The sequence below is a fragment of the Coregonus clupeaformis genome, chromosome 5 (assembly GCF_020615455.1).
Source record: "Coregonus clupeaformis isolate EN_2021a chromosome 5, ASM2061545v1, whole genome shotgun sequence".
NCBI classification, from domain to species: Eukaryota; Metazoa; Chordata; class Actinopteri; order Salmoniformes; family Salmonidae; genus Coregonus; species Coregonus clupeaformis.
The window spans coordinates 10241287-10267754 of record NC_059196.1 but is presented as its reverse complement, the minus strand read 5'-3'; the positions used below and the strand labels follow the sequence as shown (position 1 = coordinate 10267754).

The window sequence follows — 26468 nt, the reverse complement described above, 5'->3', positions numbered from 1 at the left end:
CAAGGATAGTAAAACCGAAAACATAATAATAATACACGCACAGTCCTCCTGCAATGGTGTCATCATAGTCTAGACTGGTGTGGCTTCTATAAGTAATCAATATTAGTGGCGTATTTCTTTCAGGAACTATTTTATGCAATGATATAAAAATGCACTTTGCAGAATACATGGGATGATGGGAAGCAACAATAGGACTTACAGCTGCACAGCCACTTCCTCCTTACACCCCTAGCCTAAATGCAGCCTACTGGTTAAAGCTGCATGCTAAGGATGTGGGTGAGGCGGAAGTGGCTTTAACAAGGCCGCTGAAGACAGGTGTTTTGCTGTCCGGCTGATTTCGAAACCAAAGTAAACTGTTCTCCTTTTGTTACTCACCAGAAGGCACATAAAATACAGTGGCGGGGAAAACTCATATACCTGACCTTAAACTTTTACAAAGACAAACTAAGGCGCTAGCCTATCTTGTTTGGAAAATGATTCAGACAGATTAGGAGACAATACAGCTAACAAGTTGTGTTAAACATTGTAAATGGCTAGCTGCAACAATGTAACCAGCACGTTTGACAATGTAACACATGCTGACAAAATGTGGTAAAGGTAGGTTATTTGACAAACAAGATGTTTGGCGCCACCTGATGGCTAACAGTATTGCTTCAAATGGCACTTTTAAAGAGAACTTCACTTAGAAGTAGGGTAGTAGACTATAAATGGCGACATAAGAAGTCAGCATTCACACTCATCACTTAGTGAGTTGATCTTACCAGTAGGCTAAAGCACACTCATTTCGAAAAATGCATTATACTGTATAATTGTAAATGCTAAACAGTAATGAATCTTAGCTACAATAACCAAACTACTGGTTTGGTCCCTGACTTTAATATAACCAAGCCCAAACAACTTTAATCAAGTGATGGATAAGACACTTTGTTTCTTGTCTCAACAAAGCCTCAATAGTGAAATGTTGCAGTTATGCCTTGTGCACATTTATAATGCATGTATGAGAGATTATAACGTTCAAGTAAAGACACACCAAACCAATAGACGTACATCAGATACTTTTGTGCATTTTATTTGAATTCTGATCATATTTGGACTAAAACAAAATACTTGATTGTACTCTTCTGAGTAACAGATTAAGTCTCAATTCACAGGGTGAGTGGTTGGGGGCATGGTATACAAAAAGACCAAAATCATTAGCGATCAATTATTTTTCATATTCACACATAGGGCTATACACCCCCTCAGGATTTCATTAATGTTCACTCATTTATTATGAAAGAAAATTATGTACACAGATGAAGGTTAAATTTAAATCTGATTCTTTGACATCCTATTCATGTGATAGACAGTGATGCCAACACACCCTTCTCAGAGAGAGAGATTGAGGGGACGGGGAAAGAGCAACTTAAGACCATCATAAAGGAGAGAATATGTATACAGAATTACTGATATACTAAAATGTGGCCAGATGTGACAAGCTGTCAGCAATAACAACTTCCAAATCTGTCACTCATCTCAATCTCCGGCCTCCAATTCAGTTCTTCCATTTTCCTCTCTCCATCTCCCAATCTATCTCTACCTCACTCTCATTCAGTCTCGCTCTCCCACTCCTCTTCCATTCAGGACATTGTCCCTCACTTCTCTCCTTTTCTCTCATCTCTTCACTGGAAGAGTAGGCAGAGGAGGGGGTGAGGAGGGTGTGGGAGTTGGTGGGTCCAAACGGTATGTTTAGTATCGGTAATATGGACTCCTCGACCGGGAACGGGACCTCCTGGAAACCCGAGAAAAGAGTGTGAGTGAGTCTCAGGTAACACAGTGCTACGTTTGGACCCCACAGTATATTCACTACCCCCAACATGACATGCCATATTATTACACAAGACATAACTTTCTTTACAACATTTGGATACTTCCTGGTGTAAACAGTTGCCCTCCAGTATTTGCTGGTACTTGCTAGCTTGTATCATATTTGACTAAACTACCATCTACCATTGGTCTGTCGAGCACACATGGTCTAAGTGCAGCACTGCTGTAGAGTATTGAGACTGACAGTGTTAAGCCTCATCTGTTTCTGATGTACTGAGACTCAGGGTTCAGCGTGTCCCCACTCCCATTACCACAGCCGGCCTGGCAGGCACACTGCAGGCCCCACAATCCCTAGGGAGGACTAAGGACGAGGGGGCCTAACATCAGCACTGACAGCCCTCTGTGAGAGTATTCATGTTTTTGATTGGGACAAAGAGTTTGAATGCAAGTGTGAGGGAGAGAGAACACATTTGAATAGAAGTGTGTGAGAGGGAGAGCGAGAAAGGAACAAAGAGAGTGTATGTCATGTGTGTCATAAATAGAACACTGGAAATCAAGGGAAAATATATACACATGCTAAACATTGTGTTAATCACTCTAAACTGAATATGAACTACAGTGATCTTCCATTTCCCCATTACAGTGTGAGAAAGAGTTGTGACAGAATGCAGAGGGAGAGTATGATGCGCTACTGAGATAATGTGTGTGAGTGAGAGTCAACATCCTTCCTCAACAGTGGACATTCTTGTGGTTGCTCACATACCTTCTGGATGAGCTGTGGTCGCGACCTGAGGGACAGACAGAGGACAGATACTCTGATGAAAGACCAACACAACAGCCTGCCAGAAAGTTCAATAACAACAACACTGTCATAACTAGTACTGAGCCACTGTGTCACACAGTGACCCCCCCCCCCAAAACAACCTCCCTATTTATTTGCTAATTTTCTTACCTTTTAACTCTAAATTGCTGGGAAAGTGCTCGTAAGTAAGCATTTCACAGTAAAGTCTACACCTGTTGTATTCGCCGCATGTGACAAATCAAATTTGATTGACAACTAGTACTGAGCCACTGTCACACGCTTATGGGCTACATCCCAATTCTACACCCTTTTCCCAAAGTGTGCAATTGAACACTTCCCGTCATGGATTTAACAATGATATAACAGTAAGGGGAGACTCACTGAACTCACCATATTTAGATGGGGAGGGCGAGTGGCTTTGTCGTCCGTACTGTCTCTCCCACTCGTCCCTCTCTTTCTCCCGACGCTCACGCTCCCTGGAACACACACACCACCGTTTAACCACAGTCATACAGCGCCACAACGCAGCGTCACACACACACTGTTACATGACACACACGGTCACACAGTCTTACTTCATGCGGATCTTGCGTGCCATGGCTCTGAGCTCTCCCTCGCGCTCCTGCAAAGTAAACACACAGCCATGAGGGCCAATGGCAGATGACAACATAGATCAAAGGACTGTCTTAGGGGGGGACACTGTCTGTTTCTAGAGGAAACTTCACACATTATGCTATAATGGGGAGCTGGCTAGCAGTTCACAAACACGATTCCACACACGCACCGCTCGCTTATTTTCCTGCTGAGTGACTTTCGCCTGGGCTGCTTTCTTATCCGCCTTGGCTGAGGGAGCGAAAGAGCAGAGGAAGGATGAATATGTACATACAAACACAGCATAAATGAGTTGTAACTGAGACTGACCAAACAGAGTCCAGTCAGTCTACTCACACTGCCTGTTGAGGGCCTTCTGCATACGTATCTTCAGCTTCTCCTGCGGGGTCATCTTGGGCTGTAAGAGACAACCACGCATCAGCACACACACTCGCAGGGCAGGAGCGCAGGGTGTGTGTGTGGAACTATGGGGACAGGGGCGCCTATAGGACCAGCATTGCCCCATATAGCAGCTGGTAAGGCCACGGTTAGTCAGGTGTGGGTATACAGTCGTAAATCATGTGAGCTGTTTGTCCTGTCCTGTCCTGTTCTCTGCTGGACTGGTAGAGACAGCTACGTGCGGCGAGGAGAGGCGAACTCTGTGCCCGCTGCCTGCAGCTGTTGTACACAGTAGCAGGACAGGATCACATTACATGGAACTGGACTCTAAGTATATATCTCTTATGTATTTCCATGTACATACATGTGAATGTTGCGAGGACAGCTAAGGGTAAGAGGGTAAGAGAGTTGAACAGGGAAAGAACACAGTCAATTTTGGTCACAAGTAGCGCTAGCGGCCCTCCCCGCCTCTGTACATTCCTGCTGACACTCCCTGGCCAGGTAGGAATTCAGCTCGTGGATAGACAAGCACATACTACAGGCCAAAATGCCTACAGTGTTAATTTACCCTCCCTCTAGCGCTCTCTTTCTATTCAGCAACTCTGATACATCCCTTTCCCTGTGAATCCCCTGTACTGGAGCGGTTGCTATGAACGTCTAGTGGCGTGTCTCTAAGGGGAAAGCAGCAGGTAACAGTGTTAGTCCTAGGTGGAGAGGTGTGGCGGTGTATTTCTCCTGCCTGCTCAGACAAGCCCAGGCCCCCCTCACTGCTCTGCTGTCCACACCAGCTGCATGCATCCGAGAGCTCCGACCTCATAGCAGGTGTGTAATTAACAGCCTGAAATGGCCTCCTCTCCTGAGTCTCCTTCACTTTAGCTGATCTGTAAAATAATATAGAGTATGCCTACCAGTACTTTGCCTTTACATATCTAGTTCTTTACTGTCAGTGGAGATGAAAGAATGGGGACGAGGAGAGGAAGCCACTTAAGACCATTGGAACGCACCCAGACTCTAGACTACTCTCTCTCTATATATATGGCTTCCTTTACTACTTTGCTTTCACTTACCCAGTCCTTTCAGATCAGTGGTGAGGGAAGAGAGGAGACAAGGCAAGGAAGCCATTTAAGAGCCTCTGACAATTACATATCAGTGCTTTCCCCTCAGTCTTAGGGCACTAGCTTTACAATGGGTTGTCTATCTGTAGAGTGAAATGTCTCAGCATTGAGATTGAGGGACACTCACACCTCTGCTAACACACACACTCTCTCTCTCTCTCCGGTCTGCCGCACCACTCTGCATAGCTCGGTAGGTGCCGCAGAATACTGCACCATCCATAAAACAGACAGATACATAAGTGACAGAAAGGGTGCTGGGAACACCAGTCCATTCAGGGATAAGGAGGGGAAAGATGAGTCAGAAAAAGTATCTGTCACACAACACTGCAATGTAGGTTCTGCCCTTTGGAAGCAGGCTAACCCTGTAACCACACTCTAAACAGAGTAGAGAAGGGTTTAACTCTACACTGCATTCTGGGGGAGGTAAGGTCACCAGTTAAAAAGGGAGCTCCACAGAGAGAGGCAGTCAAAAGACATTTCATATGATTTCCATTATCTGTGTGCACAGTGGCATTCAGGGGGCGGGATCCCCGGCCTGATGGACAATCAGCTCAGCCTGTCAGGGGTGAGGGAGGCGTAGACTTTAGCAACAAACCCAGCTAGATCAAATTCTTACTGACTTTGGCAGCTCCCGTCTCTTTACCACCCGGAGTATCAGGCCTGGAGGGAGAGAAAGAGAGAGAGGGAGAGAGAGAGAGGGAGGGAGAAAAGGAGAAAAAGAGAGAGAGAGGGAGGGAGAAAAGTAGGGCTGAAAAGGTCACAATTTCTCATCAGAGAGCTCCTACTGTAGGACAGACTAGGGCAAATATTAGCTACCCATTGCTGCTGTTTGTTTTAAACTGCATGTGAGGGTGAAGGCTGTGTGTGTATGTACATATTTGTGAGTCCGTGTTAATGTGTGTGTTTTAGAGGTCTACACGGATCTACCTGTACCCGATTACCAGAGACCCAATCCGGGACCCGAGCGGGTTCGGATCCAGATCCAGAATTCTAAATATCACGGGTCTGGGTGGGATCTGATTTTCACGGGTCTCGGGTATGTGTAATTTTAACTGGCTTGTCTGGAAGGACCCGTACAGATCCAAACACGACTGCTGCAGTAGGGAGAGAAATTGGATCATTTATGCTGCTGCCCTTGCTTTTCACGAGAGTGGTACGTGTAGCTTGTCGTTGGCCAATCGTAAGTCATCAAAGCGGCAATAGGCTACAGTCATAGAGCCTCAGAGTGTGGCAAAAGTGAGGAGATATCTAATCAATGGAAGATGGAATTAAAACGATGGAATTAAAAGTTAAAGGAGAAGGATAGGCGACAACGACCAAGAGCCAACAGGTAGGCTGCTATCTAATAATCTGAATGGAGTTGTTATTTGGAACTGTGTAGGACGAGAAAGCGCATGCAGCCTCAATTAGCCTAGAAAGCTAGCTAGCTTAACTAGTTTCTCCCAGTTTAATGCAGTCAAGACAGGTATGACGTAAAGTAAGCATTTCACTCTTAGTCAACACCTGTTGTTTACAAAGCATGTGACAAATAACATTTGATTTGCCCCACCTTTTTTGAGCCCCACATTTTTAGCAAAATAAATAAAATAAAAAAACAAATAAAATAATATACACAAACTACCGGTCAAAACATTTAGAACACCTACTCATTCAAGGGTTTTTCTTTATTTTAAATATTTTCTACATTGTCGAATAATAGTGAAGAAGTCACAACTATGAAATAACACATATGGAATCATGTAGTAACCAAAAAAGTGTTAAACAAATCAAAATATATTTTATATTTCAGATTCTTCAAATAGCCACCCTTTGCCTTGACAGCTTTGCACACTCTTGGCATTCTCTCAACCAGCTTCATGAGGTAGTCACCTGGAATGCATTTCTTTCCTTCATAATGCGTTTGAGCCAAGAACAGCTCAAATAAGCAAAGAGAAACGACAGTCCATCATTACTTTAAGACATGAAGGTCAGTCAATACGGAACATTTCAAGACCTTTGAAAGTTTATTCAAGTGCAGTCGCAAAAACCATCAAGCGCTATGATGAAACTGGCTCTCATGAGGACCGCCACAGGAAAGTAAGACCCAGAGTTACCTCTATTGCAGAGGATAAGTTCATTAGAGTTACCAGCCTCAGAAATTGCAGCCCAAATAAATGCTTCACAGAGTTCAAGTAACAGACACATCTCAACATCAACTGCTCAGAGGAGACTGTGTTAATCAGGCCTTCATGGTCGAATTTCTGCAAAGAAACCACTACTAAAGGACACCAATAATAAGAAGAGACCTGCCTGGGCCACGAAACACAAGCAATGGACATTAGACCGGTGGAAATGTGTTGTTTGGTCTGGAGTCCAAATTTGAGATTTTTGGTTCCAACTGCCGTGTCTTTGTGAGACACGGTGTGGGTGAACTAATGACCTCTGCATGTGTATTTCCCACCGTAAAGCATGGAGGAGGTGTTATGGTGTGGGGGTGCTTTGCTGGTGACACTGTCTGATTTATTTAGAATTCAAGGCACACTTAACCAGCATGGCTACGACAACATTCTGCAGCGAAACACCATCCCATCTGGTTTGGGCTTAGTGGGACAATCATTTGTTTTTCAACAGGACAATGACCCAACACACCTCCAGGCGGTGTAAGGGCTATTTTACCAAGAAGGAGAGTGATGGAGTGCTGCATCAGATGACCTGGCCTCCACAATCCCCCGACCTTAACCAAATTGAGATGGTTTGGGATGAGTCGGACCGAAGGAAAAGCAGCCAACAAGTGCTCAGCATATGTGGGAACTCCTTCAAGACTGTTGGAAAAGCATTCCTCATGAAGCTGGTTGAGAGAATGCCAAGAGTGTGCAAAGCTGTCATCAAGGCAAAGGGTGGCTATTTGAAGAATCTCAAATATAAAATATATTTGGATTTGTTTAACAGTTTTTTGGTTACTACATGATTCCATATGTGTTATTTCATAGTTTTGGGGGGGATTGCCTGTTTTGCATGTTATTTTGGCATTAATACGTGTCACATATCAAACAATGTCAAAAATATAAATATCACTGAGTTAATAAAGCTGCATACAATCATGGTCTCTTTTTTTGTTTTCTTGAGTAAGACAGCTCCAAAATGCAGGTGTTTTAGCCTAGCTCAGTGCTTTCTGTGGTGGTGGGGCAAGCCAGCAGAAAATAGGAGCATTGCGCCGTGATTGGCTCAGTGTTCTGTCACTCATGGGGACACCACGTCACTGCCAAGTCTAAGTCCTTAGTAAGGGTAGACATCCAAAATGTAATCCCTTTGGGTCCTGCCATAGAGTTACATTAGAAGTGCTCTTCCAAGAAGGCGCAAGGTCATTGGCCACAGATAAAATGATGTCAAATCACGTTATGTACAGTAGCTTTGATTGGACTGATCATGTCAACATATTACTTTCAAAATCTTAGCTAGCAGTCATCCTCATGAATCAAGTCGACAATCTACTGGCAAATCCTTTTTAATCCTTGTCATATGAAGATAAATAATGAAGAGAAATTATAGATAAAACGTATCGGTGCTCATTGGCCCTTTGTGCTGTTGTCTGTGCCCAATAATGTTTGTACCATGTCTTGTGCTGCAACCATGTTGTGCTGCTGCCATGTTGTGTTGCTACCATGTTGTTTCATGTTGGGTTGCTACCTTGCTGTGTTGTCGTGTGTTGCTGCCATGCTATGTTGTTGTCTTAGGTCTCTCTTTATGTAGTGTTGTGTTGTCTCTCATGTTGTGATGTGTGTTTGGTCCTATATTTGGTCCCACCATAAATCCAGAGAATGCCAGACTTTGATGACAAAGTTTGATGACAAAATTTGCCCACAAAGGACTGCCATGCCACCTTCCTGTTTAAGTGAGCACAGCACAACAAGGTGAGTCCAAAAATGTATTGTATGCTGCTGCATAAATGATGTAATATGCCAGGGAGATATGTATACTGTAGCTAAGTAAATAATACTAAGTATATGTTGTGTAGTAAGCTGTTAGTAGCCCATGTGCCTCACCCTAATAATTTGGTCTATTTTCACCAACGCGGTATTGTAAACACATTGTCCGTGGCCAGTATGTGCTTGTTTGCAGACTTTTTTTGTACATCTTTGACAGTGCTACTGATAGTAGTGGTGGCGCTTGGCTTGCACGTGCAAATTCTATAATAGAATTGTGTTATTTGACGTGTATCCTTTTTGACACGCAAAGACCCAAACGGCGTTCAATGTGCCTCACCCTAATAATATGGTCTATTTACCCCTCTTAATTTCGCCTACTGTTCTAACTTGGTGTACAGGGAGAATACTGTAAGAACGGCCCATGTTCTGAATTCCTTTGCTGTACATTTCAAAAGTGCTGAACAAATAGTTATAGTCCCCTTTTGCCATAGTTTGTACATCTCAATTGTCAGTACAAGTCACATTTGTTTAAGCAAGTCAGCCATATCAGCTATGTTTGTTTTTTAAAGGCAGTAAATGAGGCTGAATGAACTGATTCCCTGCCAGACAATAATTTGCTGATAGCCAGGTGTAGCAGTGGTAAGGTGTTGGGACTGCTGTTGGGACAGCTTTATGTAGGCCCTAACAGTTTGTGGGCACCGTTTGTCACCGTTATAGTGCAATTCATGTATTGTTTAGTGTTGTGTAGTGGCTTTGATGGCATGCATCCCCCCCAAAAATTCTGTGCCACACCAAGATTTGCATGCTAAAATCGCCACTGTTGATTTGTAATCATATTGAATGATGAATAACCTAGCTATGGCAGCTACATGTATCTACTATAACGCGAGTTGGCTTGGTTCGTTGCAGTCTCCCGTCCCTCCCTCCCTCGGTTTGGTTGTTTGCTGACTCATCTCTCTATCCCTCCTCCCTGTGTCACTCGCTCAGAGTACACACACAGCACGGCCCCTTCTAGAGAGCTACCCCTCTCTCCCGCTCTTCCTTTATCAGCTCCGGTTTATAAAGTAGCTTAAAAATTTACTTTTCTGCTGCTTCCCTCACTCGGTTCGGACCGGGTCTGGATCCGAGCAGGTCTATATGGAACGGGTTTAGTTGTTCTCGGGTCTGTTCGGAACGGGTCTTTATATTTGAAATTGTATTTCTGCATATCGGGTCCGGGTGGGAAAGCCCCAGGTCTATTTCGGAACAGGTCCAACTTCTTGAAACTGTGAAAGACCTCTAGTGTGTTTATGCGTGCGTGTCTGTGAGCGTGCAGGTGTCAGTGGGCTCACTTTCTCAGCTTGTCACAGAGAGCAGTGGCAGAGGGCGGGCCTCCTCTGTGTGAGGGGGAGGGGGTGCAGCTGGGCTGGGGGGACTGGGAGGGGCTAGGGCTGCTGCTGACCCCCCTCCGATGGCCTCCTGAAGTCCGCCTACCCCCCCCCGGCCTGGCACGGTCCCCCTGCCGAGAGTTAGAGCGGGACCTGGAAGGAGAGCAGAGGGATATGATCAGCACAACATCGAAACGTTTATTTTAGTGATAAGATACAAAAAGAAGACATTGCTTTCATAATTTACTGAGGTTAGAAAAGTCTTATGGCTGTCTGGGCTGCCTTACCGTGTGCGTCTGCGTGCTGTGAAGCGACGTCCCACGTCCCTGTCTCTGTCCCGTTCTCGCTCCCTGTCCCTGTCCCCGTCTCGGTCATTGGAGCGGGACTGTGTCCGATCGTATCTCCTCCGTGACCCCCCTCTTCCTCCTCCGTTGGCTCCTCTACCCCGGGACCTCGAGTCGGAGCGCCGCCTCGACCGGGAGCGGGAATGTCGTCCGTCCCTCCCTCCTCCGCGGCGTCGGTCGCGGCGTGAGTGAGAGGAGGAACGAGAGGAGGAGCGATGAGTGGAAGAGTGGGAGGAAGAGGAGGAAGGGCTGGAGGAAGAGCGGCGTCTGCTGAACAGAGAGACACACACAGATGTATTAGCAACGACCCACGGGCTGCTCTAATCCTACTGTCTGCTTTGACTCAGTTTATATTTCTGGTTTGATCTACTTCATTTCTCGTTGGGCTGCTAGTAATGCTACTGTATTTTGTAATATTATCATGTAACCACACACAGGTAGAGCTCAGGACTTAAGCATTTCTGCTACTTTGTGAACCATATTGAACATAGACACATGGCGTTCATGCCATATACCTTTCCCTTACCTCATGGTGCCTTTAAGAGTGGTACTAAAAGGTGTCTAGGGCAGCTTTTAATGTTAAGATCTATGTGATCTCATTGATTTACCATAACACAGAATAAACATGCAGAATTTGCTGTTTGGGATGCACAAACTAACACGCATCTCTAAAATGTCACACTACTAGGATTGTAAGCTATTCAGGTCAAACAAACTAACCTAAATCTGAGCTCCACTTCACCTACCAAATCTCTATAGCCCAAATCTCTACAGCTGTAGTCAATGAACAGCAACATGACTGACAGGAGTAAACAACCAATGGAAAGCGGAAGGGGAAAGCTACCGACCGGGAGCCCCTGCTATGACCTGCGGGGTGGTGCAGCGAGTTGGCGGGGGTGTGGCCAGAGTGGACAGGGGGTGGAGCTTGGGTTGCCGCGGCAGCCTCCTCGTCACTGCCTCCGAAGCTGGTGATGAAGGTGATCTTCTCTGGGCCTGGGGAACGGGAGCGGGACCGCGACTCCGAACTGGACTCCGACTGGGGCCTGAGGGTGAGAGAAAGGAGGTCAAATCAAATAGGGGTGCTTATATTTGTCCTGTTTCACACATGTACAAGCGTGTAATCTGTACAAGTGTGTGGTTTGAAATGGAAATGTGTTTTCTGCATATCCCACTCCCCCTGAGACACCCTCGGAGAGTGGGGTCAAGGCCAGGGATCAGCCATTAGGGGTAAAAGGAAAATTCCACTCAAAAACATTTGGTATTTGTTTAATTAGTCCACTGTTGATACAGTCTGAAAATGTTTTCCATGCCAGCAATAAAGTTTTCAAGATACAGAACTTTCAAAATACAGAAAGTGTCACAGTATGATGCATTTCGCATCATGTGCCTTGCACAAGGGCAGATTTCTACCTTGTCGGCTCAGGGATTCAACCTAGCTCTAACCGCTAAGCTACCTGCCCCGCTGCCGGAGGGGAGAATCATCAGTGTTATCTCTACTGATTAAAAGGTTACCTCAAACCTCACGAGCAAGCAGTTCATCATGAGTTGTTAGCACTGATCAAAAGCATGGCTGTGCCATTACTTTCCTTGTCAAAATATATTAGATGGACTTTTAAAGTGAAAAACTTTGACAGAAAGTTAAACGGTTGGTCTCCCACTCACCGTTTGTAGGGATCGTAGGTTGGGCTGTCTCTCCTGGCATAACTGGAGATCATAAACAGAGAAAGGGTTTAAAGAGGTGTGAAAGTGTGTCTCATACCATGTGTGTGCTACACATTGGTAGTGGATGAGGTGAGTTACCCCATACGGTATAAAATCAGGTTTGGGGTCAATTCCATTTCATTCCAGTAAATTCAGAAAGCAAACCAAATTCAAATTATTAATGTTCCTAATTGAAAAGCATTGAACCGAATTGGAATTTCTGTGTACTTCCTGAATTGACTGGAATTGAAATGGAATGGAATTGACCCCAACCCTGGTATAAACTACTCTTTACCTGGGTGGGCTGATCTGTCTGCCCTTCAGTCTCTTCTCTCTGAACTCCCTCCTCTGTCTGCGAGAGCGACGACCCTGAGGGTCCACACACACACACACACAGAGTCAGGGACATCATCAGGGGAAAGCATAGGCCTACCAACAATCATTGACATGACAGCAACACACCGGACACACACACCGATTCTTTCTTACCGAGTACATGGCCTTTTCTGCCTCCAGAGCCTTGGCGTGTTTAATGGCCTCCACCTCATCCTTGTCTTTCCTCAGCATCCTGTCAAACAGTCAGCCAGTTAACACACAGTGTGCACAACAGAAAACATTTTACTGTTTTACCTTTGTTAAAAATACGCTATGAAAGCAACTGGTCATTTACTAGAAACATAAAATGCAAAAAAACATAAAATGCAACATGAAGCAATGTAAGACCAAGAGCAAAATGTTACTTTTTTCCATTGCCTCCAGCGATAATGTAATCTCAACACATACAATTTAGCGAAACACATAGCCTATAATGGGAGCAGGCAGACTGACCTGACAAAATCTCCCTCTGCCATTCCATATGGGGTGGCCATCTTGTTCAGATCCAACTCCTGCTCCGCGTTGAGCTCGTCAACGTCCACCTCCACATCTGAAACACACACGACAAAGTGGTATCAGAAAATAATGCATACACACATTCTACATACATGACCATTTACTGGGCTTGTTCAACATTGCGGTCAACATGACGCATTATGGGTAAATTGTGACTGATCTACAAATAATATTTTATTTTTTATGCAAGGTCATTTGTAGATCAGTCAGTCGGCAGTAGGCTGCAATGTCAAACAAGCCCCATGTCCATTCAACCCAACAACTCATACTTGTGTGGGTGAGAAGGTATGGGGACTCACCAATGTCTGGGATGCCCTCGTCCTCCTCTGATTCGCTGTTCTCAGAGTCATCCTCCTCCCCTTTCTCTTCTTCCTCCCCAGGCTCCGTAACAGTGCTGTCCTCGTACGTGTAGCCAATGGTGGCCTTCTCCTTAGCAAGCCTAAACAAAAGGGAGGGGCTTATTCATAATCAATCTAAACAATCTGTAAATTAGTGGATACTTACATAAGCCATAAATAGAGAATGTGGAGATTGTGAAAAGATGGGATAGGACTAACTTTTTCTTCTCATCCTCATTTGGTCTCTGCAGGCCACCATAGAGCTCATCCATTTGGATCTGGTACAAACACTGCTCCTCAGAGACTGCAGAGGGACAGCAGGAGGTTAGAGAACACAGAGCACTGAGAAAAACAATATACCCACTGGGAGGGAGGCACAAGAGACATGGCAATACCAACACCGGCGGATACTCACTGCTGGCAAAGTCGTTCTGCACTAGGCCTCTGTAACGCTCATAGTTGCACTTCCTCTCCTCCGACTCCTGTTCTGGGGTGCTGCAACCGAAACGGAACACTTCAATATGTTGGACGAAAAACGGTGGTCCCACGTAACACATTTGACCATTCATATCACATTTCATCAAACAAACACAAATCAACCTGTGTGTGTATGATTATAATAATATATTTCAGCGAGGACACCTTACTAGAGTGGCGTAATAAGGAGAGACCTCAGTCACACTTACGCTGTGTTGAGGAGTGGAGGGGTGTAGGTGGGTATGAAGTCCAGGTGTGCCCTCACGTCAAACCTGTCAATCATGTTGTTGGCATCTCCCTGCCAGGGCATCCTGCAGCAACAGAGAACATAACATTTACATTTTAGTCGTGCTCTACCAACTGAGCTACACGGGACTATAACATCTTGATTAGTATTCTTAGGTGGTGTAAGTGTGTGCAGAAATATTTTTTTTGTGTTATATCATGTTTGTGCATGTAAGAGTAAGACATGGCGGCACGTATGTACGTGTGTATGTACGTGCATGCATGTCTTGTGTGTGTTGTATGCATGTTGTGTGTTTCTCTCCTCACATGTTGATGGGGCTTTCTGCGGCGAGCGCTATGGCTGAGTCCAGATGGATCTTATAGGCCCGGCCATGAACCTGAAGGAACTGAGCCGGGTCCTTTTTCTGTAGAGGACAGGAAAGGGTGAAAGGGAGAACAGGAATAGGACAGGAGAGGAGAGCAGGTGAATCCTCATTCAGCAATCACCAACCCTGGTCTTGGAGAGCTACAGGGTGTGAAGGCTTTAGTACCAGCCCAGCACTAAAATACCAGATTATATGAACTTGTGCAGGTGTTGATGATTAGTGTAATGGGCTATGCACAAGAAAAGCAAAACAAACACTGCGCTGGGTGACTTACGATCTTCTCGTAGTACTCTCGCCGGCGCTCGCCGCGGCGTTTGTAGTCCACCATCATGCCGCGCAGCTTGCGCTCATGTTTGCGGGCCTCCTGCCACATGACAGCTCCGCTTGGGGTGGGGCCGCGGCGGGGCACGGTGGCTGTGAGGAGACAGGACAGAACCAATACCATATTACACAGAACAAAAATATAAACCCAACATGCAACAATGAGTTTACTGAGTTACAGTTCATACAGTGAGGGAAAAAAGTATTTGATCCCCTGCTGATTTTGTACGTTTGCCCACTGACAAAGAAATTATCAGTCTATAATTTTAATGGTAGGTTTATTTGAACAGTGAGAGACAGAATAACAACAAAAAAATCCAGAAAAACGCATGTCAAAAATGTTTTAATGAGGGAAATAAGTATTTGACCCCCTCTCAATCAGAAAGATTTCTGGCTCCCAGGTGTCTTTTATACAGGTAACGAGTGAAATTAGGAGCACACTCTTAAAGGGAGTGCTCCTAATCTCAGCTTGTTACCTGTATAAAAGACACCTGTCCACAGAAGCGATCAATCAATTAGATTCCAAACTCTCCACCATGGCCAAGACTAAAGAGCTCTCCAAGGATGTCAGGGACAAGATTGTAGACCTACACAAGGCTGGAATGGGCTACAAGACCATCACCAAGCAGCTTGGTGTGAAGGTGACAACAGTAGGTGCGATTATTCGCAAACGGAAGAAACACAAAATAACTGTAAATCTCCCTCGGCCTGGGGCTCCATGCAAGATCTCATCTCGTGGAGTTGCAATGATCATGAGAACGGTGAGGAATCAGCCCCAAACTACATGGGAGGATCTTGTCATTGATCTCAAGGCAGCTGGGACCATAGTCACCAAGAAAACAATTGGTAACACACTACGCAGTGAAGGACTGAAATCCTGCAGCGCCCGCAAGGTCCCCCTGCTCAATAAAGCACATATACAGGCCCGTCTGAAGTTTGGCAATGAACATCTGAATGATTCAGAGGAGAACTGGATGAAAGTGTTGTGGTCAGATGAGACCAAAATCGAGCTCTTTGGCATCAACTCAACTCGCCGTGTTTGGAGGAGGAGGAATGCTGCCTATGACCCCAAGAACACCATCCCCACCATCAAACATGGAGGTGGAAACATTATGCTTTGGGGGTGTTTTTCTGCTAAGGGGACAGGACAACTTCACCGCATCAAAGGGACGATGGACGGGGCCATATACCGTCAAATTTTGGGTGAGAACCTCCTTCCCTCAGCCAGGGCATTGAAAATGGGTCATGGATGGGTATTCCAGCATGACAATGACCCAAAACACACGGCCAAGGCAACAAAGGAGTGGCTCAAGAAGAAGCACATTAAGGTCCTGGAGTGGCCTAGCCAGTCTCCAGACCTTAATCCCATAGAAAATCTGTGGAGGGAGCTGAAGGTTCGAGTTGCCAAACGTCAGCCTCGAAACCTTAATGACTTGGAGAAGATCTGCAAAGAGGAGTGGAGCAAAATCCCTCCTGAGATGTGTGCAAACCTGGTGGCCAACTACAAGAAACGTCTGACCTCTGTGATTGCCAACAAGGGTTTTGCCACCAAGTACTAAGTCATGTTTTGCAGAGGGGTCAAATACTTATTTCCCTCATTAAAATGGAAATCAATTGATAACATTTTTGACATGCGTTTTTCTGTATTTTATTGTTTTTATTCTGTCTCTCACTGTTCAAATAAACCTACCATTAAAATTATAGACTGATCATGTCTTTGTCAGTGGGCAAACGTACAAAATCAGCAGGGGATCAAATACTTTTTTCCCTCACTGTATAAGGAAATCAGTCCATTTAAATAAAGTCATTAGGCCCTAATCTATGGATTTCACATGACTGGGAATACAGATATGCATCTGTTGGTCACAGATACCTTAAAAAAAAAAAAGTAGGGGCGTGGATCAGAAAACCAGTCAGTATCTGGTGTGACCACCATTTGTCTCATGCAGCGAGACACATCGCCTTCACATAGAGTTGATCAGGCTGTTGATTGTGGCATGTGGAATGTTTTCCCACTCCTTTTCAATGGCTGTGCGAAGTTGCTGGATATTGACGGGAACTGGAACACACTGTCGTACTGTCGATACAGAGCATTCCAAACATGCTCAACGGGTGACATTTCTGGTGAGTATGCATGCCAGGGAAGAACTGGGACATTTTCAGCTGATGCTTTTGACATGGGGCCGTGCATTATCATGCTGAAACATGAGGTAGATGAATGGCACGACAATGGACCTCAGGATCTCATCACAGTATCTCTGTGCATTCAAATTGCCATTGATAAAATGCAATTGTGTTTATTGTCCATAGCTTATGCCTGCCCATACCATAACCCCACCGCCACCATGGGGCACTCTGTTCACAACGCTGACATCATCAAACCGCTCGCCCACACAATGCCATACACGCTGTCTGTCATCTGCCCGGTACAGTTGAAACCGGGATTCATCCGTGAAGAGAACACTTCTCCAGCGTGCCAGTGGCCATCGAAGGTGAGCATTTGCCCACTGAAGTCGGTTATGACGCCAAACTACAGTCAGGTCAAGACCCTGGTGAGGACGACGAGCACGCGGATGAGCTTCCCTGAGACGGTTTCTGACAGTTTGTGCAGAAATTATTCGGTTGTGCAAACCCACAGTTTCATCAGCTGTCAGGGTGGCTGGTCTCAGACAATCCTGCAGGTGAAACAGCCGGATGTGGAGGTCCTGGGCTGGTCTGCGGTTGTGAGGCTGGTTTGACGTACTGCCAAATTCTCTAAAACAACGTTGGAGGCGGCTTATGGTAGAGAAATGAACATTCAATTCAGTGACCTGGCAGGGTAGGCAACAACACATCCGCCCCGCTGACCCTCAACACGGGGGCCCCTCAGGGGTGAATGCTTAGTCCCCTCCTGTACTCCCTGTTCACCCACGACTCCAACACCATCATTAAGTTTGATCACTGATGACGATAAGACAGCCTATAGGGGAGGTGGTCAGTGACCTGGCAGTGTGGTGACAGGACAACAACCTCTCCCTCAACATCAGCAAGACAAAGGAGCTGATGGTGTACTACAGGAAACGGAGGGCCGAGCACGCACCCATCCACATCGAAGGGGCTGAGGATTTACACCCACCATCTCAGATCTTTCTGAAATCGTTTCTGTAGTTAGAAACATTAGCATTCCTGAAACATTATTTTGTTAAAATATAATTTGATCTGAGAGATTAAGCTGAATGATGGCACTCAAATTGGCCCTTTTAATTTATAGGATTCATATAATCTTCAATAAATATAGTACCAAACATCCGATTTGGACTATAATTCTTCCTAACAATGAGTAAGACATGAGGAATCCAATAAAATTATCAAAAGCCATCCACAGACCGCCCGCATCAATCCCACCCTAAAAACCAGTATACAGGATCAGTTCTCTATGTCTGACAAGTAGTATGGAGCTGGTGCTTGAAGTATTGCTTATTCATACTATGTAATGTATTCAAATCAAATCACATTTTATTGGTCACATGCGCCGAATACAACAGGTGCAGACATTACAGTGAAATGCTTACTTACAGCCCTTAACCAACAGTGCATTTATTTTAAACAAAAAAAGTAAAAATAAAACAACAACAAAAAAAGTGTTGAGAAAAAAAAGAGCAGAAGTAAAATAAAGTGACAGTAGGGAGGCTATATATACAGGGGGGTGCCGTTGCAGAGTCAATGTGCGGGGGCACCGGCTAGTTGAGATAATATGTACATGTGGGTAGAGTTAAAGTGACTATGCATAAATACTTAACAGAGTAGCAGCAGCGTAAAAAGGATGGGGTGGGGGGGCAGTGCAAATAGTCCGGGTAGCCATGATTAGCTGTTCAGGAGTCTTATGGCTTGGGGGTAGAAGCTGTTGAGAAGTCTTTTGGACCTAGACTTGGCACTCCGGTACCGCTTGCCGTGCGGTAGCAGAGAGAACAGTCTATGACTAGGGTGGCTGGAGTCTTTGACAATTTTGAGGGCCTTCCTCAAATTCCCCTGTGAATCTGGTGTGAAAGTACCACGTTTTGCCCACTAGATTCCATTGTTCCTGCTACTTTTATCAATTTTGCTGGGCTGGGTTTCCCAAAAGCATTGTAGCACTAAGATAGTATTTCGTCCATTTAGTTTCAATGGAATTAAGATGATCTTAGTGCTGCAATGCTTTTGGGAAACCCAGCCCTGGTCTCGTGTTTATTAAATGGATTACAACATTTTCTTTACAACTTTGGGTAGAAAACCAATAGCTTTTGCTCATGATGAAAATAAATTGTGCAGTCATTCTCACAGTTCAAGCCAGTTCTCCATGAAAGCAATTCAGTTTGTCCTTCTCTTAGCCTTAATTTGTGTCCAGGAAACAGACCCTGTGTTTTTTCCCCTTAAAAAAGGTATGGATTAGTTAGACCATTCCTGGCGAACAAGCAAACCATTAGCCTACAGCAGTTCTAATGGTTTCAATGTGGCGCAGCGGTCTAAGGCACTGCATCTCAGTGCTTGAGGCGTCACTACAGACCCCCTGGTTCGATTCCAGGCTGTATCACAACCGGCCGTGATTGGGAGTCCCATAGGGCGGCGCAGCGTCGTCCGGGTTTGGCCGGTGTAGGCCGTCATTGTAAATAAGAATTTGTTCTTAACTGACTTGCCTAGTTAAATAAAGGTAAAATAAAATGTTCTCTAATGGTCTTCAATGGTAAAATCCCAAACACACACTGTATAGTGTTTTGTAATGGTATTGGGTTTAAAGGTACTAATCACATTTAGTAATAATTTTATTGAAAAACATGACTGCAATGCAATGGTTTATAATTGTATTATTTTATTAGGGTTGTCGCAACATTTTAGTCACTAGCCCATTTCTTCATTAAAGTTCTGTGCTTGTAGGAAAAGTCTTCATATGAAAATTGCACCATACAGATAGCACGTTTCAGAGAGCTTCCATTTGTTGGTCTATTCAAGGAGAGTTGTGTTCAAATCAAATCAAATCAAATTTTATTGGTCACATGCGCCGAATACAACAGGTGCAGACATTACAGTGAAATGCTTACTTACAGCCCTTAACCAACAGTGCATTTATTTTAAACAAAAAAGTAAGAATAAAACAACAACAAAAAAGTGTTGAGAAAAAAAGAGCAGAAGTAAAAATAAAGTGACAGTAGGGAGGCTATATATACAATAGAATAAAGTGACAGTAGGGAGGCTATATATACAGGGGGGTACCGTTGCATAGTCAATGTGCGGGGGCACCGGCTAGTTGAGGTAGTTGAGGTAATATGTACATGTGGGTAGAGTTAAAGTGACTATGCATAAATACTTAACAGAGTAGCAGCAGCGTAAAAAGGATGGGGTGGGGGGCAGTGCAAATAGTCCGGGTAGCCATGATTAGCTGTTCAGGAGTCTTATGGCTTGGGGGTAGAAGCTGTTGAGAAGTCTTTTGGACCTAGACTTGGCACTCCGGTACCGCTTGCCGTGCGGTAGCAGAGAGAACAGTCTATGACTAGGGTGACTGGAGTCTTTGACAATTTTGAGGGCCTTCCTCTGACACCGCCTGGTATAGAGGTCCTGGATGGCAGGGAGCTTTGCCCCTGTGATGTACTGGGCCGTACGCACTACCCTCTGTAGTGCCTTGCGGTCAGAGGCCAAGCAGTTGCCATACCAGGCGGTGATGCAACCAGTCAGGATGCTCTCGATGGTGCAGCTGTAGAATTTTTTGAGGATCTGAGGACCCATGCCAAATCTTTTTAGTCTCCTGAGGGGGAATAGGCTTTGTCGTGCCCTCTTCACGACTGTCTTGGTGTGTTTGGACCATGATAGTTCGTTGGTGATGTGGACACCAAGGAACTTGAAGCTCTCAACCTGTTCCACTACAGCCCCGTCGATGAGAATGGGGGCGTGCTCAGTCCTCTTTTTTTTTCCTGTAGTCCACAATCATCTCCTTTGTCTTGGTCACGTTGAGGGAGAGGTTGTTGTCCTGGCACCACACGGCCAGATCTCTGACCTCCCTCCCTAGGCTGTCTCATCGTTGTCGGTGATCAGGCCTACCACTGTTGTGTCATCGGCAAACTTAATGATGGTGTTGAGTCGTGCCTGGCCATGCAGTCATGGGTGAACAGAGAGTACAGGAGGGGACTGAGCACGCACCCCTGAGGGGCCCCCGTGTTGAGGATCAGTGTGGCAGATGTGTTGTTACCTACCCTTACCACCTGGGGGCGGCCCGTCAGGAAGTCCAGGATCCAGTTGCAGAGGGAGGTGTTTAGTCCCAGGATCCTTAGCTTAGTGATGAGCTTTGAGGGCACTATGGTGTTGAATGCTGAGCTGTAGTCAATGAATAGCATTCTCACGTAGGTGTTCCTCTTGTCCAGGTGGGAAAGGGCAGTGTGGAGTGCGATAGAGATTGCATCATCTGTGGATCTGTTGGGGCGGTATGCAAATTGGAGTGGGTCTAGGGTTTCTGGGATTATGCTGTTGATGTGAGCCATGACCAGTTTTTCAAAGCACTTCATGGCTACAGACGTCAGTGCCACGGGTCGGTAGTCATTTAGGCAGGTTATCTTAGAGTTCTTGGGCACGGGGACTATGGTGGTCTGCTTGAAACATGTTGGTATTACAGACTCAGTCAGGGACATGTTGAAAATGTCAGTGAAGACACTTGCCAGTTGGTCAGCACATGCTCGGAGTACACGTCCTGGTAATCCGTCTGGCCCTGCGGCCTTGTGAATGTTGACCTGCTTAAAAGTCTTACTCACATCGGCTACGGAGAGCGTGATCACATAGTCGTCCGGAACAGCTGGTGCTCTCATGCATGCTTCAGTGTTGCTTGCCTCGGGCGAGCATAGAAGTGGTTTAGCTCGTCTGGTAGGCTTGTGTCACTGGGCAGCTCGCGGCTGTGCTTCCCTTTGTAGTCTGTAATAGTTTTCAAGCCCTGCCACATCCGACGAGCGTCAGAGCCAGTGTAGTATGATTCAATCTTAGACCTGTATTGACTCTTTGCCTGTTTGATGGTTCGTCCGGAGGTCATAGCGGGATTTCTTATAAGCGTCCGGGTTAGAGTCCCGTTCCTTGAAAGCGGCAGCTCTACCCTTTAGCTCAGTGCGGATGTTTCCTGTAATCCATGGCTTCTGGTTGGGGTATGTACGTACGGTCACTGTGGGGACGACATCATCGATGCACTTATTGATGAAGCCAGTGACTGATGTGGTGTACTCCTCAATGCTGTCTGAAGAATCCCGGAACATGTTCCAGTCTGTGCTAGCAAAACAGTCCTGTAGCTTAGCATCTGCGTCATCTGACCACTTTTTTATTAGCCGAATCACTGGTGCTTCCTGCTTCAGTTTTTGCTTATAAGCAGGAATCAGGAGGATAGAGTTATGGTCAGATTTGCCAAATGGAGGGCGAGGGAGAGCTTTGTATGCGTCTCTGTGTGTGGAGTAAAGGTGGTCTAGAGTTTTTTTCCCCTCTGGTTGCACATTTAACATGCTGGTAGAAATTAGGTAGAACGGATTTAAGTTTCCCTGCATTAAAGTCCCCTGCTACTAGGAGCGCTGCATCTGGATGAGCGTTTTCCTGTTGATTAATGGCCTTGTACAACTCATTCAGTGCAATCTTAATGCCAGCATTGGTTTGTGGTGGTAAATAGACAGCTATGAAAAATATAGATGAAAACTCTCTTGGTAAATAGTGTGGTCTACAGCTTATCATAAGATACTCTACCTCAGGCGAGCAAAACCTTGAGACTTCCTTAGTATTTGATTTTGTGCACCAGCTGTTGTTTACAAATATACAGAGACCGCCACCCCTCGTCTTACCCGAGTCTGCCGTTCTGTCCTGCCGATGTAGCGTATAGCCTGCTAGCTGAATGATATCATTGTCGTCGTTCAGCCACGACTCCGTGAAACATAAGATATTACAGTTTTTAATGTCCCGTTGGTAGGATAACCGTAATCTTAAATCGTCCATTTTATTCTCCAAAACTTGAACGTTGGCTAATAGGATTGATGGGAGAGGCAGTTTACTCGTTCGCCGTCGTATCCTTACAAGGCACCCGGATCTGCGCCCACGATATCTCTTGAAGCATTAGGTTGCTAAGAGAAGGACAAACTGAATTGCTTTCATGGAGGACTGGCTTTACCACACAATTGACCACATGTATTTTCATCTTGAGCAAAAGCTATTGGTTTTCTACCCAAAGTTGCAAAGAAAATGTTGTGATCCATTTAATAAACACAAGAGACCATTACAAAGGATGAATCCGCAGCTCCATACTACTTGTCAGACATAGAGAACCGATCCTGCATACTAGTTGTTGGAGTGGAATTGTTTTGTGGTGTGGGGGGGGTTCGTGGGTGGCTTTTGACAATTTTATTGGACAATGGTAGGAAGAAGTGTGGTCTTCATCGGATGTTGGGTACTATATTTGTTGAATATTATGTGAATCCTATAAATTAAAAAGGCCAATTTGGGTACAATTTCAGAACAATTTGAGATGGTGGGTGTCATGGTTTGATGAAATGACATGGAATGATCCGACACAACAACAGTCGTGAAGAATGCACGACAATGCCTCTTCCCCCTCAGGAGGCTGAAAAGATTTGGCATGGTCCCTTAGATCCTCAAAAAGTTTTACAGCTGCACAATTGAGAGCATCTTGACTGCCTTCATCACCGCTTGGTATGGCAACTGCTTGGGATCTGACTGCAAGGAGCTACAGAGGGTAGTATATACGGCCCAGTACATCACTGGGGCCAATCTCCCTACCATTCAGGACCTCTATACCAGGCGGTGTCAGAGGAAGGCCCTAAAAATGGTCACTGACTCCAGCCATGCAAGTCAGACAGTTCTCTATGCTACTGCGGTACAGATGCCAAGTCTGGAACCAACAGGACACTGAAAAGTTTCTACCCCCAAACCAAAACACTTCTAAATAATTAACCAAATAAGTACCACGACTATCTGCATTGACCCCCTTTTGCAAAGTCTTCTGACTCATCACATACGCTGCTGTTACTACTCATCACCTATTCTGTTGCCTAGTCACTTTACCCCTACCTTTATGTACATATCTACCTCGTACCCTTGCACATCGACTCGGTACTTGTACCCCGTGTACATAGACAAGTGTTATCGTTACTCATTGTGTATTTATTCCTCGTGTTATTATTTTTCTCTGCATTGTTGGGAAGGGCCCGTAAGTAAGCATTTCACCGTTAGTCAACACCTATTGTACAAGGCACTGTAGCGCAACCAAAACAACATGGTGAACACCGTTTTCATAAAGGGACAAGTGTAGCACGCTAGCTAACATTACCTAGTTATACTAGTAAGGCGATATTTATTTTGCAGACTTAAAACACCATGTCTGCAGAAAATACGTTTTAGCTTCCTGAATTTGCCACAAATTGCTAGCTACTACGCGCAATGATTGCTGGCCCACTAACATGAGCTACCTAGCCGGTTAGCTAACCTTAGCTCTTTTTTTTAACTAGCCAGCCATTCAGCTAATGTTAGCTAGCTAGCTAACTAGCAATGGAGGCCTCCATGTGTGGTTGGAAATAATGCACTCGAAAGATTGTGTATAAATACATTACATGCAATCATTAATTTAGTTGATTTATTTGGCACGTATTGGGATACCTGTTTTTGTAGACCTCCAACACACACTTGAATTGTTTCTCCAGATTGTTCGGCTGAGCGATGGCAGCCGAAAATCATCCCGTCACGGTCACACCTCCTTTCAGACCGGAAGCTCACTCTGGGTTAGCAGGATGTTGTCAAAATGGCGTGTAGTTTATTTTTCTTTGTCTTTGGTATTATTAATTATTATTATTAAATGTTATTGGTGCATGCCGCCAATTACTCTATTTGCTGTGGATCAGCCTACTTTTCTGTAGTATGAATTCTTTACACTGTGAAAAAATTGCCCTACAAGCTAACCCTGCACCCATTTAAACCACACCACTATTCCACTACTTTGGCCCTGTCTGATCCTACTCCAGGCCAGCAGCCTGGGAGGATGGTACACTATTGTTCAAAACTTATTGTAATTCTTCTGCAGTAAAATCTCGCACACCCAAGCACTTCTCTGCAGCTGCTATCACAACATCTATCCTCTGTGATTTACGTTCCATTCCTGCAGTACAATTGACACCCATGGCCATGAACGCCAAAAAAACAAGCTTACTGAAGCACATGTTATTCCTATCACTCTCTATTGGCTTCGGCCTACTCACATGGATCCTCCTAGGATCCCTCACCCTGGACCCATCTTCCTCTGCTACTCTCTTCACTGCCTCAGCATTCAACACCTTCTGCACTACTCTGATCCTGGCAACCTCAACCTGCCTTTCTCTCACCAGACACCTCTGATCTCCAGCACCATGGGTACCCTTACAGTTAACACTCACAACCTTTCCCACCGATACTACACATTCCTTTGTCTCATGTCCTCCTGCACACTTGTCACATCTATGAATATCTCTCCTATACACTGCTGCCACCTGACCATAAGCTTGACACCTAAAACACCGTAATGGATTCGGGACAAAAGCTCTCACGGGATAACTGACACATCCTAACTTGACTTTATCTGGTAAAGACTCTATATCAAAACTCAGTAGTACAGACAGTGTCTTCTTTGTTTCACCAAGCTCTCCACCAGGTCTGCATCGCACCAAACGGAGGACGTCACAGACACCGGGAATCTTCAACTTCAGTTGATCCTCTTCAACACTTAACGCCACTCCAGTTACCACTCCTTTCAACGGCGCCCTGCTCTGGAAAGGAAAGCAAGTCACAGTTCTTGTCCTCAGTCGCGTGGTGCAGAGCGCATGCTCCCTCTGGATGGCAGAAACGCAAAAAATCAACACAATTCCACTTTGAGTCACTTTCACCGACCCAACATTCCCCAACCTTTTCTCCACCCAACCAGACACCACATATGGATCTGCCAGAAGGCAAGGATCCATTCTCTCCAAGACTCTCACTCCCACTCTGCCAGAATCATTTTTGTCATCATCAGGATGAGGCTCAAACTCAGCGGTCTTCACAGCTCCTGCCACTGCAGTTAATTCATTCTCACTCTCTTCACGTTGAATTTCCTTCTGTGTGATCCACCACTCCATGTTCCACTTTTCTCATTTTTTTCCCTGTCCGCCATCTTCTCCTTCATCAGATTTTCCAGAATGCTTGTGCATTCCCCCATTCCATATTGACTTACAATATGTTCCACTTTTCTCAAATTGTTCCTGTCCGCCATCTTATCCCCACCTCATGGCCACTGGTGTGTAGTTTTCAAATTATAAGATGTTATATAGCTAATAGCACAGAGTTTCTAAACCCAGAGGCACAACATTGCAAGGCTTCCGGGAACGCTTGCGAAACAGACCAAGCAGACCAGGCCGGGATTTGGGGTTTGAGAAGTCAACGAGAGAAGTGCATTTTTTTCCCTTCGTTGTTCATTTTCTCCAAATCTTAAGGCACAACCTAGATTCAAGCCAATGTTTTAAGTAGTTGAACATGTTATTACTTAGACCCCGTGAAAGTGATAAACTGACGTTTTCATTTTTTCTCAAAACAACTTTATATCGAAGGAGTGCCTTTGATTGGACGGCCTGCACATGCGCAGTTAGGTGCGAGATGACCGTTAGACCCGATGACATGTTTCTGCGCATGAGCTTAGCTAGTCAACGTCGCCATGACATCGACTACAAGCGTGAACAGGGATTTCTATTGGAGAAGCAGTTTCTGCCTATCTTCATACTGTACTGTCTTTGCTAGTAAGATTGTTGTGTTTTTAAAG

General features: G+C 45.2%; 1 protein-coding gene across 3 annotated transcripts; it reads right to left on the bottom strand.

The window, feature by feature from the left end:
* Positions 1-1053: 1053 nt before the first annotated feature.
* LOC121560560 (CLK4-associating serine/arginine rich protein-like) lies at positions 1054-24407 on the bottom strand. 3 transcript variants are annotated; one of them, XM_041873509.2, is made up of 21 exons: positions 24305-24407; positions 14622-14761; positions 14289-14386; positions 13946-14047; positions 13675-13754; positions 13479-13563; positions 13221-13360; positions 12859-12955; positions 12520-12598; positions 12326-12399; positions 11992-12033; positions 11178-11372; positions 10273-10599; positions 9950-10138; positions 5334-5373; positions 3557-3617; positions 3393-3451; positions 3184-3230; positions 2999-3084; positions 2570-2594; positions 1054-1771 (listed from the first exon to the last, which is right to left on the bottom strand). In XM_041873509.2, the coding sequence occupies exons 2-21, from the start codon at positions 14718-14720 to the stop codon at positions 1729-1731; spliced, it is 1968 nt and encodes a 655-aa protein (XP_041729443.2). In that variant the 5' UTR covers positions 14721-14761; positions 24305-24407; the 3' UTR covers positions 1054-1728. The 3 variants fall into 3 exon arrangements, with proteins under 3 accessions (XP_041729443.2, XP_045068384.1, XP_045068385.1); XM_045212449.1 differs by having other exon boundaries at positions 10273-10596; XM_045212450.1 differs by lacking the exons at positions 1054-1771; positions 2570-2594; positions 2999-3084; positions 3184-3230 and having other exon boundaries at positions 3408-3451; positions 5330-5373.
* Positions 24408-26468: the final 2061 nt, after the last annotated feature.

What these genes read in the sequence shown, in the direction of transcription:
- LOC121560560 (XM_041873509.2), bottom strand. Translation starts at nt 14,720, where the DNA reads ATGTGGCAGGAGGCCCGCAAACATGAGCGCAAGCTGCGCGGCATGATG. An exon ending in CGAGGGCATCCCAGACATTG is followed by an intron (nt 12,956 to 13,220) that starts GTGAGTCCCCAT and finishes TGTGTGTTTCAG; the next exon opens with ATGTGGAGGTGGACGTTGAC. An exon ending in GCACGCAAGATCCGCATGAA is followed by an intron (nt 3,085 to 3,183) that starts GTAAGACTGTGT and finishes TGTGTGTTCCAG; the next exon opens with GGAGCGTGAGCGTCGGGAGA.